Source organism: Crocodylus porosus, unplaced genomic scaffold (assembly GCF_001723895.1).
Source record: "Crocodylus porosus isolate Cpor-Errol unplaced genomic scaffold, CroPor_comp1, whole genome shotgun sequence".
NCBI classification, from domain to species: domain Eukaryota; kingdom Metazoa; phylum Chordata; order Crocodylia; family Crocodylidae; genus Crocodylus; species Crocodylus porosus.
In genome coordinates this window covers 4159306-4176239 of record NW_017728920.1, presented here as the reverse complement: position 1 = coordinate 4176239, position 16934 = coordinate 4159306, and the positions used below count along the sequence as shown (strand labels likewise).

The window sequence follows — 16934 nt, the reverse complement described above, 5'->3', positions numbered from 1 at the left end:
TAGACATCAGGAGGCGCTACTTCACTGTCAGGGCAGCTAGGATCTGGAACCAACTTCCAAGCAAAGTGGTGCTGGCTCCTACCCTGGGGGTCTTTAAGACAAGGCTAGATGAACGCTTTGATGGGGTTGTTTGATCCCAGTACTCTTTCCTGCCATGGCAGGGGGTCGGACTTGATCTGTTCAGGTCCCTTCCGACCCTACAAACTATGAAACTATGAAACTTCCCCATTCCTTCAAAAATGTAAAGCAGCTCTACTGTGGAACATTTAGTTGAAGAGTTCTTTATTTTTAGTTTTGTAGAACTATCTAAGCTATATCACAGGCCTTCCCTGTGAAGTCCCTGGTGAAATCCTGGAACAGTAAAGTTTACAGGCGTTTTACCATTGACTTTGCTGGATTCATTATTTCACTGCCACGTGCATGAGGGATTGTGGTGCACATGATAGTTAGTTCTGAGGAGATCAGGGCCATCCATTTGAAACAGCCAAGAAGATTTATTGTGGAAAAGGACGGTATTGTCAGTAAATTTATACTGATAAATGTGTAACATAACCAAAAGTCTGACTGTTCACTTCCGAAAAGGTAATGGAGTACAAAACGCAAGTAGGGCTTTATACAGAAAATAACTAATTTGATAATTTCCAGGTTGTTTTTCTTTCTGCTTTTTAATAGGGGTGTGTGAAACAGGCCCTATTCAATTTGGATTTGGATTTGGATTTGGATTTGGCTCAAATCGGGGACAGTGATTTGCTTCATTAATTTGGATCACTGTCCCTGATTTGATTCAGCTGAATCCAAATCTGAATATTCGATGCTGATTTGGAGAATTGGCAATTTGACTGTAAACACAGCTTTAAATGGTTTTTTTACATACCTAAAGGTCCCAGGCTCAGAATGTTGCAATGCTGGGGTGGATGGAGCATCCCACAGGAGTGCGGGGGAGCTCCTCATGTGCTTGGTGGTGAACCCGGAAGTGGACTGGAAGTACACAGCCCCCTGTGTGCTCCCCTGGCTTGGTGATCAGCTGCTGGGGGACCCTGGGTGCCCCCCACACCGGGAGGCACCAGTTACCGAACTGGGGAGATGTGAGGGCCCCCCAGCATGCTCCCCACTGGACCTGGAAGTGGACCAAAAGTGCTTCTGGTCCACTTCTGTTTCTGCTGCCAAGTGCACTGGGGAGCCCCCTGTATTTCTGTGAGACACTCTATCTGCCCCACCATCACAGCATTCACGAACCACCTGCTATCTAGAGGTATGTAGAAAAAACATTTAAAGCTGTGTCTATTTCTGAATCGCCGGATCTTTTAGAATCTCTCCAAATCAATTCAGAGGGTTCCAATTTGATTTGGAGAATTGAAAGGGTCCTCTGATTCAGTTTGGATTTGGAGATTCAGCCACTGAATCAGGCCAAATCTCTGCTGAATCGAATCAGGGACTGAAGCTTCGCAGAGCCCTACTATTTAATGCCTCCATTGCTGGATGAGAAGAGTGTTCATGTTTAAAGGCATTGGATCCTTTCTCCTTCTTACACTAGAACATTTAATTCATTCAGGATTCCTGGCTTCAGAACTCCTTGGGGTGTATACAGAAGTTACATTTTTTATGTGATGAGGCCCTCAAAAGTGCTCTGTAGCCATAACACAACAAAAGTTCATGGCTGCAGTGTCCTTTTAAAATAGTTGAATGCACGGATATTTAACCTTTGTCTGATGTAGTATCAGACAGGGTGCTCTAAGACAGAGCTCCTTTGGGAACCTATGTACAGGTTCCCTGTGAGGGTTAATTTTGGGTGATTCTGCCCAAATCCCATATGGATTTTCAGGACTGGGTTGGTGTTTGCATACCCCTGTCTCCTCTCCATGAGTCAGTGGGTTGGTGAAAGGGAAGCACACCTGCTGCATGTGCTCCCTCCAGTTATCCCAGCTGAGGTGTTGTGGGGAGTGGAGCTGGGCTTGCATGGTGGGGGATGGGCTCCCCTATGCCCTCTGCATGAATCTTGACAGTGGCAGAGGCTGCTATGTCTGGAGCTGGGACAGGGAAAAGAATGGAGGCCCCCTACCTCATGGGCCCAGCCTGGATCCCCCCAAGACCCCAGCAGAGGTAGCCAAGCTAGACTTGCAAGGCAGGAGGGGCTCCGTTCTCCCTGCCTGCTGTGTGAGCATCTTGACAGCAGCAGAGGTTGCTGCACCTGGACCTGGGGTAGGGGGAGGGAAATGGAGCCCCCTCCACCTCATAGATGTGGTCTGGCTCTCCCTGATGAGGTTTTGGGAGGGAGCTGGGTTAGGTCCACATGTTGAGTAGCTCCATTTCTCCCCCTGCCCCAGCTCCAGATGTAGCAGCCTCTGCCTCTGTCAAGATCCTTGTGCATGGAGAAGAGAGCCAACACCTGCTGTGTGGGCTTGGCCCGGCTCCTCCCAAGATCCCAGAAGGGGTAGTTGGGGGTGGGGCACACAGCAGGCCCCTCTCTCTCCCCTTCAGCTACTGCTGACAGCTGCCAACTGGTGGGAGGGGAGCCAGGGAGAGGGGCAGTCTAGCAGCTTCCTGGGAGGCTGCTGGAGCACCCTTACCTGCTGGCCTGCATCAGTGCAGGCAGGCCCTGAGTCCCCAAGACCCAACAGGCAAATGTCTATTAGGTTCAATGGCTCCCTAACCTATGGCACTTTGTGTAAAGAAACATAGTTAAAGCATCTTCCCAACAGGCTGCCTGACTTTTTGTATACACTTCTAGTTCCTTTCCAGTTTAGAAAAAGTGTGTTTTTTGCCACCAATTGTAGAGGGGAAAAATGAACTTCTATCATTGTCTCATAAAAGACTAAACTAATGTTCTCCAAGCTAAGAAGGACCCCAGAGTAGTTAGAATAGAATTTTTTGCTGTACTCCAGCATATGTACTAGCAAAACGACTACATACTCTCTGGGCAACTAGATATGTGATGGACCTCTGCTTCAACATATGTTAATTAGCATGTATTGGAGCAGACTCGATTAATTGAGTCTGTTGGAGCATGCTAATTAGCATGCTCCAGCAACCTCCACATCACATGTACGGGGCGTTAGCTCTCAGAGCTGCTCTACTTAAAGTGCCCCCCCACACTACCTTGGAGGACATGTATAGATGCCCTCTGTGACACAGTGGTACAGTATATAGGACAGTGATGGTTGTAAATTAGCTATTTGAATGAATTACTTTAAATATTTACTCTTTTATTTGTATATAGACTCCTTTTACTAATTGTGTGCACACTTTGGAAGGTGTTTATTATACTAGCCAATTGCCTGTCAAGAATGATGGGGGGGGAGTGGGCAAGGATGGACCCCTAGGCCCCCCCATCTGGGCCCATTCCCCCTTCCCACCTGCTGCTTGGGGTCTGGGCCTGCTCTCCTCCTCTCTGTTGCAGAGGTGGGGGGAATGGAGGAATGGGCTTGAGGATGATATTGGGGAGCAGGGTTGGGGGAGGAGTGGGCCTGGGCCTGATGGTGGGAGAAAGCTTGCTCCTCCATTCCCCCTGCAGCTGCTGTGTTGGGTTGGCCTGGCCTGGCCAGGCTCACTGCTCCCCCCCTCTCCCCTCACACTACTATGGTGGGCCAGCTTTTCCCCTGGCTTGTGCTTGCTCCCTGCCCCTGCGTCAGGCCCAGGCCCAGTCCTCCCCTGGCCCCACCATCACCACCAATGCCACGGTGTACCCACTCAGTCCTGCTCACATTGGGCCAGCTCAGAGATGGGAGGAGCAGGCAATGTGGGGGAGCGGGGTGGGGGATGAGTGGGCCCAGGCCCAAGTGGGGGAAGAGTCCCACTCCTTCCATCCTCCAGCTGCTTCCGTGGCTGCATTGGGCTGGGTCAGGCCGTTATCCCCCGCTACCATAGCAGACCAGCTTTTTCCCCACTCAGGCCCACTCTCCTCCCACATTACCTGCCCCTCCCCCACTACCTCTGCGGCACGCCCGCTATTGCCCCCACTGCCATCACATTGTCCTGCATTTGGCCCTCCAGGCGGTGATGATGGAAGTGGGGAAGGGTGGGTCGAAGCCAGCACCAGTGGCCTCACCCCCCATGGTGTTCAAACCCCACTCTCCCCCATGCCACTGTTGCCATCACCTGCAAGAAGTAAGGGAGGGGCAAGGCCCACCCCCCTCTTCCGCTTCATTGTCGCCATCTGCAAAGAGCAGGGCAGGGGGGCAGGGCCAGCACTGCTGGGCTTGCCCCCCCTGTTCCATCCACTTCTTTGCCCCTGCCTCCAGGGAACAGGGCAGGGCTGCACTGGCCTTGCCCCACCCTCTGTCTCCTGTATGCCCACCATCATGGTGGTGCTCCACTGCCACCAACTCCTGTTAGACTGCTTGTTCGCACTCCTATTTGCTGTCTGTTATGGACAGACAGACAGACTGACTTAAGCTTTTATAATATTAGAATATTTATCAGTGGGTGTTGCCTTTGTGAGCAATCAGAATAATTAAAACCTAGGTAAGACAGTGATTAAATATCTTAAAAAACATAGATCCCATTTCTGAAAACTGTGTAGATGCTGCGTTTTAAATCATTTATTCATGCAGCATGTAGTGGTGACAGGTGAAAGGTGTTAATTTCCTCTGGATTTTAAGTCTCTGATGGCACTGCTTACCATGTAAATGCAAACTTTTTTACTGCATTTCCTTGATTTCCCATGAAGTCCTTCAAAACAGGGTGGTACTTTTTACCTGTTACTACTGAGCATTAAATATAGCTCATTTTAACAAATGAACCTTGTGCTGGATAACTGCTTTTAGTTATGCTGTTCTCCATGTAAATTTTGTGCAATTTTCCTTTGCATTCAAGTGTAATCCAACTAGCAGGAGAAAGCTATAGCAAAGAGCTAATTATGAGCGAAAATAGAAATGCTTCATGATTACATTTCTAATGTGATTACATTTCTATGCTGTTCAAGTAAACCAAAACAATCTGCCCATCCCTTTTGGCACAAGTGTGTCTCCAGAGCTATTTCCTTTCTTCTGTGCTAACAGGGATCTTAGAAGTGAGCATAGTAATTTGAATACCATTTAAAATGCTGTTGCAATACTTCTGATTGTCCAGACAGTCAAATAAATATCTCTATTTTCCCCTCAAAGTAGTGAAAGAAAAAACTATGTTATAGGGAGAAGAGTTGAGTCAAATGTTCAGAACTAAATACAGTGTTCCTCAATCATCCCAACCAGGTGGCTATCTGGCATAGGGTTCTCCATGACTAGGGTAGGAGATGTGTCTCTAGCATACTTTCCCTTCCAAATCTGTAAAGTTTATCTGCATAGAATAATGCTGATATCCTCAACATTATTCTATACATGTTCCAAATGGTGAATTCCATTTACCAACTTGGAGCTGGGAGTCTGGCACAGGGACAAGCAGGACATTACTTTCTGTCTTCTCTCAGGATTTCCAGAGCCACAGGCCTTGGGCTTCATAGAAGTTCTAATCCTTCTGAGGGTTCATGAGATAATGATAGAATGAAAAAAGAAAAATATTTTAATGACAATTGCAGAGAGCTGCATCCATCTTGAATCTTTGGCTTTCTTTTTGCACGAGGTTCATCTTTCCATTTCCGTACAACACTACCCGTTATAAAGGGCCATCTCTAAATTATAACTTTTTATTCACACATCATTACATTTCCCTCCTCATCAAAACAATGGCCCTTCTTGTATATCAACATCCACAATCCATATTCTCAACATGGCAATCCCAATCCCCTAAACTGGGGATGACAGTTACACATAAACCAGTTTAAGTGATCGGAAACCTAGTTAAACCTGTAACAGAACAGAAGTTTCATGCATATAAACCACTTTCAAAATGGCCAAAACCAGTTTAAGATAAACCTGGTTGGATGTGGTATCAGACCTAACTGATTTAGGTCAAACCGGTTTATGGAACTTCTGCTCCAGATACCTTTCTGGTTCAAGTTAACACACAGCCCCCCACCATCCCAGGATGGTTTGCAATGCTGGGCTGTGCTGTCTGCTCCAGTGGAGCAGGGACTTCTTGCTCCTCTGCTAACTAGCCTGCTTCCTACCTATGTCCATCAGCCCATAGGGATGAGGGGCAGGGGAAGAGACACCTAGACCCTCCTAGTCCAGGTCTACACAGTTTGTGCAGGGGGGAAACCCCTGTGGTGGGGGCTTTTCAGTCCTCCACAGCCCTCCCCTCACTGGGGGAATTCCCCACCTCCCCCTCCCCTGCACAGATGCTTGCCTTAGCAGTTGCCACAGGAGGGAGGAGGAAGGAGTTCCCAAACCCCAGGGGTGCTGGCACCAGGGACCTCCAACCTCAGACGGTTTCCTTTACCCTGGACTGGGGTCCCTAGCTGGGCATAGCTCTGAGGAACCAAGGGGAATTTCCCTCCTCTCCTTTCCCAGCTGCTGATTGCTTCAAGTGCTGCTACAAGATGGGAGAAGGAGTCCTCTGGACTGCCTGTGCAGCTCAACATGGGGGGCACCAGAGAGCCCCTGCCTTGGGTGGCTTCCCCCTACTCCAGCCCAGGATCCCACAGTCTGGGGCAGCCCCAAGCAGCTGAGGGGAATTCTTCCTCCTGAACCCTGCAGCTGTTTGCCTTAGCTGCTGCAAGTCTCAGGTACAGCCCAGGGCAGCCTCAGGGAGCTGAGGGAAATTCTTAAACTCTTCTGCAGCTGTTTGCCTTAGACTTGGCTCCCCAGTCTAAGGCCTGGGCTGGGGAACTCAGGCTGGGAGAAACCCCCCGAGGGGGAGGCTTCTCCGAGGTAGGCCAGCACCTGGACAGGGGACTCCTCAATCCCTTGTGGTGGAACAGCAAGGGGGTGGGGGCAATCTGGGAAGGCCCCACTTGCCTGGGCTCACACTGGCCAGAGGGTTGGGAGACATGCTGAAGTACCGCCCAACCTACTGGCCTGGATCAGTGCAGGCCCCTCCTGCTTTTCCCAACTGCAAACTGAACATGAGTTCAGTTGGTTATCAGTTCAACCTATGCAGCATAGAAGAAGCTGTGTACATTGAGTCGATTCTGCCTTAGGCTTTTTGACTGTCTGTACCTAGCCCTAGAGAGGAGAGGTTACCAGCACATCACTCTGGAGTGAATCTTCTCTATAAAATGCATGTTTTATTAGCTTGAGCTTTTCACAGACAGCCAGGTCTAAAATTGGTTTAACATGCTTAGCTACCACAATGAATGGGAGTTTGTATGTGATATTTTTGCATCTGATGCTCACTACATATCTTGCTTTCACAGATAGGTTTGCTTTTGAATAACCCATTCCTTTTATTTTTGTTGTTCTCCATTTGGTCTTACTCTCAGCATTTTATAATTATTTTGATGCACACTGTTTCCCAGAGAGGTTGTGAACTCTTCATCCTTGGAGGGTTTTAAGACAAAGCCTTGGCTGAGATGATCTAGTGGTCCTGCTTTGATCAGGAGGTTGGACTAGACAACATCCTGAGATCCCTTCCAACCTTAATTCTCAATAATTTTATGATTCTATATGATTCTATTAACCCAGGCCCCAGTATCCAGTTTGTGTGGAATAATGGTTTCATTCACATACATCCGTATTCTCCAGTCCATCTACACAATTTTGCTTGATACTAATAGTTCTACTTAGAATTCAGCCAAGCTGAGTTGAGTTCTATGTATCTATGCTAATACATGTTCAGAGAACTCAATCAAGGTGTGCATTTGACATACACATTTGGGATCTTTAGCATTTTGCTACACGATTATTTTGATCACAGTTCTAATGGCTTCCTAAAGCGAGAACATTTTGGAGCCATTCTGCAACCTGCACTTCCTGCAGAATTGGCTATAGTACACAGTGGGTGTGTCTACATGTCTATACAAGAGGAGCCTGCCACTACAGTGACATAGCTGGCAATTACATGCAGACACATAGAATAGCTATTTGCTACATCTCTGTAGCACACCATATGGCGACATAGCACATCACAATGTCACTGTAGGGTGATGTGTAGATACACCCAGGTAGATACACCTCAAGCAGCTGCTTTCTTTGCACATGGTTTTGTTCTCTGATATGATCTTTTCTGGCTACATTCTTCTGCATGTAAGGCATGGAAAAACCCTTTCTTATAGATGCAGACCTTTAGCTTGAGCTTTCACCATTTCTTCTGCCCTGAATATCTGGAGTGTGTTGTCTAGGGTTAAACTGGTTGCACAAAGCAGTCTTCTCTCCTAGCTCATGGTCTTTAATGGTACAAGCTATTCCATTTCTGATCAGAAACTGCAACTCACTACAGGCCTTGCTGAGTTTCCTTAACACTGTGACATATTGGACTATTGTTTCATAAGGTTTTTTCATAGGTCTCATTTCTTTGTGGCACATAATGGGCTCCTATACATATGCAGGGAGCCTGCTCCATTGCACTGGATTTCTGTACGCAGATTATTTTCTGTATATAGGATTCATTTAATTGAAGACAAGTATTAAAAACAACAAGCAGAGTTTTCAAATTGTCCAACTAATTGTCACTTTATCACTATTTTATCCTGTGATATGACTCTGTCATAAATTTTGCACCTATGGAATTTTCAGGGCTAGACAGTTGGGTCTAGATTGCTAAGGCTAGGTACAAACATTACACTTAATGTATGTTAAGAGCATAGAGAGCTCTTTAAAGCCATAACAGAACAGATGTTCACATGAGGGCCCCCCCACAGCTTGTTGACTTATGTCTTGGTGGGGAGTCAGGCTGGGTCTGTGTGGCAGAGGGGCTCCCTTCCCCCCAGCCCAGTGAAAAGCCAGGCCAGGCAGCCTTGTGTTTCAGCTCTTGGTTGCAGCTGTCTAGAGGCTGGGATGTGGGGGAAGGGAGCTCCCCTTGCCATGTGGACCCAGCCTGGTCCTTCTCCAAGATGCTACCCAACAAGCAAGCCCTTAGGGGGCCCTTGCAGTGCGGGGCTCTGTTGCCTCCCTCTCTCCTCTAGCCACCGCTGACAGTTGCCAACTGGTGAGGGAGGAAGGCAGGGTTGGGGAGAAAGGTTGCTCCAGCAGCCTCCTGGGATGTGTGTGGGAGTATCCTCTGTCTGCTGGCCTTGGTCAGTGCAGGCAGGCACTGAGTCCCCCCTCCCCTCTACTGAATAGCGAATGTCTGTTTGTTTCATTCCTGCTCTAACTTATAGTTAGTAAAGTGCAGTTAAGTAAAGTGCAATGGAGTGCTTCTGTCAGAGGCTTTTTGAATGCCTGTAGTTAGCCTAATATATTTTAAACAAAACCTCAGAACATTAACACCACCCTATCTCTATATACACACAAGTATTTTGCAGCTTGCTTATTCAGTCTCTTGAAATAGGAGTGCTATGCTTTTCTTTTTTGCCAGTCAGTTGCCACATTGGCCTGAAAATCAAAGCCTGATCACATAATCCAAGATGGCTTTTTAAAGCCAAAGGCAAACACTGCTGATTTTCTCCTTGAATTTAAAAATCCAGACTTTAAGAGGCCAATCTTGTGAGGTGTTGAATATCCCCTGGCTTTAAAATGAAATTGAAAATGAGGGCAGAGAAGGGAGGTGACAAAGAGGCATATATCCTTTATGAAATACATTTTGAAGAAAAAATTGAAAGAAGAAAAGAGAGTAGTTTAGTAGACAGAGGGATAGATAAAGGATAAAACCATTTTCCATTAATGTAAATGACAAAACTTGCCAATAAAAGAGAGGTGGCAACCCGGAACTCAAGAGACTGGTGTTCTACTTCTTGTTCTGCTGCACACTTCCTATAAGGCCTTGGCCAAGTAACTTTGTGCCTCAGTTCCCCATCTGTAGAAAGGACATGATGACACTCCCCTACTTCAGAGTGGAGTCAAGAGGATAAACAAATAAAGAATAAATGGCAGTCAGTTACTACCATGGTGGGGAACCAAACTATTCTAAACTGATAAATATAATTTCATCCAACGCGTAAAATATGATTGGGAAATGAGAGAAGTATGATGGGGAGACATTGTTGAGACTGTGAGGGTGAGGATGAAAATACTGAATCTGATGTAGCAGGAAACACAAGCCAATTAAAGGATTCAGGGAGAAGGGGAGTATAGTGAGAATGCTCCAAAAGATATAGACTGGTTGCAGTTTATCTGGTCTGAAATAATCTACTGTGCCTTTGCAGTATGACCGACCTGGTCATCTAATAGAATGCCCATTTATTTTGATTAGGCTCCTGTGAGATGCATTTCCACTGCCTTGATTAACAGTCCTTTGGCTATTTTTGAATAGGAAGGAGTGGTAAAAAGGAAGATGTGGAAATAGAATGTTATAGTAATCCAGGGAAAAAATGACCAAAGACAAGGCATCAGTGTAATTTTTTTTCTCATAAAAACAATTTCTAGAGCTTAATCATCTTGGATCCACTTGCCATAAAAGAAGAGGACATAAGGCCATCACTAGAGAAGCGTTTGGAAGCGATCATCAGTGGGGCAGCTCTGTTAGCTGATTCTTCCTGCACACGTGACTTTCATCGAGAACGTATTATCACAGAATGTAATGCCATCCGCCAGGCTCTCCAAGATCTTCTTTCTGAATACATGAATGATGTAAGTGACCAGCTTTTCCAACTATTTTATATATATGCCTCAAAGCACATATGAATGCAGCCATGTATCATGTTTAATGAGTTAAAGTAGAATTATTCTGTCTGGTGATTATTGGTGCCTTTGATGTTTTATTATTGTTTTGATAATCCAGACTTCTTAAAATATTTAGTGTGGGGGATGCAAAGTAATAGTTCTCCTTTGCATGGTTGTACATATTTACATTCTACTGTAAGTGTGTGTGTATCCAGTGCACACAAGTGGGAAATTTTTGCCTGTTAGCGCTAATTGAAGTGGCACATAAATTTAATGTCCTTCTGCCTCTAGCTACGGGCAATGGGCAGGGCTGCATTGTGTCTCTTAAATTCCTTCCTCCTACTCATGGTGCAACATGGTACTCCCCAGGCTGCCTTCATTTCTTGGTCTTCTTGTTTTCCAGTTCATCTGGTAGTTTATGCAGGACAGCCTTCACTGCTAGTATTTGGCTTGGCATCTTGAGAGATTTATTCCTAAGGATTCTTTTCCTTGGGGTCCTTTAACATGGCACTCTACCTCTATATCCAGCCATTAGATGTCAGATTCTTGTTTGTGACTCATGAATATGCTTGTAGGAAGGACATTTAACTATTTCAGTTAACTGAACGGGTCTTTACTCTGGACCAATCCAGTGAAAAGGTGCATGATGAACACGAAAGAGTATTTGCCCATAATTTGTGGTACTCACCAATGAATTTATAGCACTTGAACCATCACTATCCTTGAAGTTTTGACAGGCTTCTAGGGCCTGATGCACAGAACAGCTTCAACTGTAAGATGTAGGTCATTGTTATTCAGGAGAATTCACACAAACTCCTGGATGTATGACATACAACAGTTCCAGAAAGTGCAGCACTTCTTGAAAATGAAGCATTATTTAACCATTTCAGAATATTTTGGCAAACTCTAGCTTCTTTTCTCCTACTTCATAAAGACAGACCATTATGAATCCCTTGAAAGGGCTCTGTGCAATTATTCTCCTACCTAACTGTTAGAGTTCCTATTTGCGATGGCAGCAAACAAAAGTACAAAGCAAATGCAAATCAAGTTGATACCAAAACACAGAGTGCAAAAGAATTGGAGTAGATCCTGTTTTACCTTTATGTGCCTAACTGGCATGTTTGTAACCATTTAATTGCAATTTTTGGTGCTTGCATGCGGCTATCCTTAGTCTGTGGTTTCCTTCTGAGCATGCTCTGAAAGCTGTACTCTGGCTGTGTAGGCACTTTGGTTCATATGTAATGCTAGGCAAGTTTCCATGCTTTAGTCTAAAAAAATCATGACTTGCATATATTTGAGGGAGAAGGAGGGTTCTCCCACCTTTTGGCCTTAATAGATCAGTGGTTAAGGTATTTGCACAGGAGACGGGTGATGTGGGGTCTAGTCTTTCCCCTTGACTCAGAGGAAATTTTAACCTGAATCTCCTGTTCGCCAGCAAAATGCTTTAAACATCAGGCCAAGGGGAATGCATTACCAAGAGAACTCTCCAGCCCTGTTCTTGAAGCTGGACTGTTGGGCAACCAGGAGGTTGAGATATGTGGGGCCAGGAGGAAGAGAGCAAGCTAGAGGGGGAGTAGTTCAGCAAGATGGTTGCTGCTCTGTATCTTAAAGTGTGGCCCTGGCCTCTTCCTTTAATGGAGCAGAAATAGTCCTGCTGCTTTGTATCAGTAAATATTAAATGTAAGGTACAGAAAAGCCCTTGGGACCACCCGGATATTCAGAGAAGGGTAGAGTACAATTGATGACTTATCTTTCAAAACATATACTTTTTGCACAGAATAATTTTGCACAGAAGGATTTGAGTGTGACCCTTTGATCCTTAGACGTGCTCCTAGAGCAAGGGGAAGGGGGGCAACTCAGCATGCATGTCACAAGTGTACAGGAAGATTCTTTGTAGTACATGAGCCTTCATTCTGGCACCCCAGGGTGCAAGCCTGGGGTATCAGGTAAGTCACTGAAGGAGTGGGGATCAGAGTGGCACTTGGGGAGGGTTGAGGCTTAACTTGTGACATGCCAGCCGAAAAGATTGGCTACCACCGCCCTACAGGGTGGCTTTACTACAGTTAGGACAGATTTTCACCCTCCTAGACAGCCTGATTCCCCTAGAAGACAAAAAAGCACCTAAGAATCTCTTCAAAGTCAGCTTCCGTAAATTTCTCAACATACCCATTACCTTCAAAACATCCACTTTGATCACTTTTGAGAGCAGCTTACCCATCAGTCAGTATCTTGCAAGCCCATCACCTGTCTTTGGTAATGGTTTCTTAAATTCCTTCACTGTATTGACCTCCAAAAAACAGTTCAAGAAATTATGCTTTTAGGCATTGTGTAGATGGGTCACACCGTCCAGTTCTAGACCCCCATACAACTTTTCTGTGCTCAAAAGGTGCAGTCCGTGTTAGATCCTGGAGCTATGGAGCAGTTCTGTACAGATGGGTAAGCAGAAAAAATGTGGAGAGCGAGTGATGATGTCTTGTCTTCTCTCATTTTTTCCTTGGATACTGGGGAGTGGAATACTTCTCTTGCCTTGTAGGTGCACATATTTATGCGGCAACTTGTCCAGGTCACATGAAATGTTTGAAATTTTTAATAAAGCGATCCCACCACCAATATTCTGTTATTCATGTTGGATGTTCTCATCAGCCCTGAGAATATTTACAAAATGTATGGCAGTGGTTACAAACCACCTCATTATTTGATTATTTCCATACGTGGACAAGTGGATCATTTTCTATTTAGGCAGAAAATATTGAAAATCATCCTACATATCCAGTCCTTGTTCACTTGACTGGGTCTAAAAATTAACAGAGAAAAATCAAATCTGTCACCAGTTTAAGAAATGAGTTCATTTTGACCATACTTGACTCAGTTTGATAACAGGAATGGCTTATATATCTCAGGAGAACTGCTTTGTAGTATCATATTTACTTGAATATAAGTTGGCCCTGAATTTAAGATGATTCCCCCCGATAATTAGATTCTATACGTGGAAAATTATAACAAATGTATATATTTTTCATATATATGATTCTATATTTGGAAAATATATACATTTGTTATAATTTTCCACATATAGAATCTAATTATCAGAGGGTTGTCTGTAATTCATTTCCCCACCCACTGCTACAACGGAGGAAAGCAGGTGGCCTCCTTGCTTTCTGCCCTGCCAACTTCTTTTTGTCCCCCCTACCAGTGGCACAGGCTCTGCTCCTCCCCACAACCTTTACCCCCACTCTGAACTTCCCCTTCCCCCTTGCTCCTCACAGTCTGTGCCTCTTCCCCAACTCCCTCCTCCCTTATTATCAGGTGCTGCTTGGGCACTGTTCCTTCCCAGAGCTGCTGATTGGCCAGTAAGAGGGGAAGGAGGTGGTGGTGTAGGGGAAGGAAGGGGAGCAGAAGCCACAGGGAGCAAGTGGAGGGGGGCAGGTGGCTGCTGTGGCTCTGACTGTGGCCCTGAGCCCAGGTCATGGCCAGAGTCAGACCCACAGTAGCCTTCTGCCCCCCTACTCCACTTCTCCTCTGCAGCTTCTGCCTGATTTGTATGCAAATCTAACATGAGGTGCTTTTCTCCCCATACCATTTGGGAAAAAAACCCCTTGTCTTAGATTTGAGTAAATATGGTAAACTTCTTCACCTGTATAAACACTTTGCAAGGACAGTAATATCTACAGGCATGGGAATACATGACATCCTGTACCTATGTGACTCGGCATGCCAGACTTCATCTGAGATGCAAGCAAAACCAGTTGAGTTTTATATATAAACTGAAAAAATACCTCTGGACATGGCAATTTATGTACTTGCCCAAATTCTGTCATCTTTAAATGGGTCCATAAACTTAGATGGTGACTAGGGAGAACCAAATTGAGGTATCATGGTGGAACCTGTCCTGCACACACTCATAAGCTCTGTAAGAAATTTTTCAACCATAAGATTAGAAAAAAAACTGAGCCCCTGTATAGTTTGATAGATTGCTAATGTGGCTATTAAGGCCAGGTACAGACATTACACATAAACTGGTACAAGTGATTGAAAATCAGTCTAAACCTGTAACAGAAAAGAAATTCAGCCCACTTGTTTAAAAATGGCAGAACCCATCTAAGATAAACCTGAATGGATTTAGTATCAGACTTAATTGACTTAGGTTAGATTGGCCTATCAAACTTCTGTACCGGATCCCCTCTGGAGTCAGCTTAGGTCATTTTCCACTGGCATCCCTGTACCTTTGCAGCTCTCCCTGCTACTGCCTCACACAGAGGTGCCTTGGAACTCAGCTTGAGTTTGGCTGCTCTGAGTTGACAGCTGCAGACATGGTGGGTTTGGGAAGCATCCGCAGATCTATATTTTTCTATCTTTATACAGTGTCCTTAGGTGCTCTACAGAAGGAAAGATTGGGCCCCTCAGAGCTCCAGTGAATGGCACAGCAGGCAGTAGCAGCAGGGTAGGTGGGGCTGTGGCATGGTAGGGTGGGGAGCATAGTTGTAGCTGTCACCTCCCAATGCTGCTTCTGCCACTGCTGCTGGTGCTCAGCAGCGTATGGGGCTTTGGTGACATTGCCTTGTGTGTGTGTGTCTTTCTCCTTAGTATGTCTCTTCTTCTCAGTCATGGTCCTTTCCTCTTCTGCAGGAAGATTTGTATGAAAATTACAGAAATGGTAGCCCCTTCTGAGGGCATGAAGCCTGCCAAAGTTCAAGGAGATAGGTGCAGAGGTTTCTGGGAAACCACACCTCAAACTGTTCAAAGCAAAACTCATGGCACTTGCTGGTACTGGCATTGGCACCCTCCTCTCATGCAGTGTGCAGATCTGGGGGCCTGCACCCCTGGGACGGCTGCAGGGCTGTGCTGGTCTCCTCCAGGGGTGTGGGCCTCCATATCTGCATGTGGGATGAGAGGAGGCTGTTGCTGCTGCCTGGGACTGGCACTGGGCACACACACACCATGAGAAACATTTGAAATGTTTTGAGTGCCCTTGTTTTATTGCAAAGCTGTTTCAAAGAGTTTGTTTAATTTTGATTTTTCTGTTTCAAGCTTGAAACAGCTTCGAAATAAAACACCTGGTAAAATTTTGCAGAGCCCTAGTGGCCTGCCCTTTAGGCTGTGCTCTGGAATCTCCGACTGCTCAGGAAGCCAGTGGAGCATGTTGGGAAGCATGCAAAAGCATCCCCAAGCTGTTGGCCACCACCAGTGCAGGCACTCTGCATAGCCCTGCCCCCCAGTGAAGGGCAAACATCTGTCCACTAATGATCTAACGTAGGGTGTTTAAGGCTGTGTGTAGACAAAATGAGATGCATGTGTGCATGACACTTCAAAGTGGGCTAAATGCTTTTGCACCCCCACCCCCCGGAGCCTGCCTGCCTTCCTGAGCTGCTGTGGGGCCTGGTGCTTCCCTCTATAGCTGCAGTACCCCCTGGGCCCACCCAAGCCAAGTGCCTGTGGACAGGTGCCACCTGGGGGGCGGGGGCCACCACTGCCACAGAGGGAAACACCAACCCCACCCCCCATTAGCCCAGGGACTGCTCCACTCACTGGCAGTTTGCCCTGCCCTTCCGGCCGGAAAGGCAAGTAAGTCAGTGGGGCGTGTGCACAGTACAGGGGTTTATTCAGCCCTAAATTGAAGCAGTGTTTTTTAAAACCCACTGCTGCAATTCTGGGGCCCTGTTTCATCTACATACAGCCTAGGGCTCTTTAACATATGCTCCAATGCCTTCTGTTAAGAATGTGACAGAGCAGACTTGACTAAGCTAGTCCGCTGGAGCATCCTAATCAAAACGTTCCAGCCTGCTGCAGTGTCTCATGTATTCAGCATCCTTGAATTTTGAAATGGCAGCAGGGGCCATTTTGAAACACAGGATGCTGAATACATGAGATGCTATGGGTTTTTTAATTAGAGCAGCTTTTGGGAGCCCCAAATCCAATCTAATTAAAATGCCCATCCAGCCCCCAACTCCAGAGCACTTGTAAAAGCATGCCTAGAGTAAGCTATGAAACTTAGATTACCTCTGCCTCGGTATTTTTGAATGTATGTGACTAACCTAAATGAAATATAATCAAACTTGATGTCATCATAGGAAGATAGGAGTAGAAGGGACAAGGTAATCTAGTCTAGCCCACTACTCAGGGCAGGATCATTCCTGACGAAACCATCCTAGTTATGTGTCTGTCTAACCTGTTCTTTAAAACTTCAGGGGATAGAGATGCCATAACACAGCACATTACTTTAAGGACTTTTCACCTTTCATGGGTATGGAACTGTAGCAGAGCACTAGGGTGCTCGCTACTAGCAAAGGTAACAAGGACCCAGCTGCCAATCTGCAGGGCAGCGCAGGTGGAAGTTGCTAGGGCAACTGATTGGGTCAGCTG

At 46.0% G+C, this 16934-nt stretch overlaps 1 protein-coding gene across 1 annotated transcript in view; it reads left to right on the top strand.

The window, feature by feature from the left end:
* LOC109312444 (catenin alpha-3-like) overlaps positions 1 to 16934 on the top strand; it is a 715731-nt gene that overhangs the window by 245680 nt on the left and 453117 nt on the right. The window contains exon 3 of the mRNA XM_019538475.1: positions 10338 to 10541. Coding sequence (XP_019394020.1) covers positions 10338 to 10541 — 204 coding nt within the window. The remainder of the gene's footprint in view (positions 1 to 10337; positions 10542 to 16934) is intronic.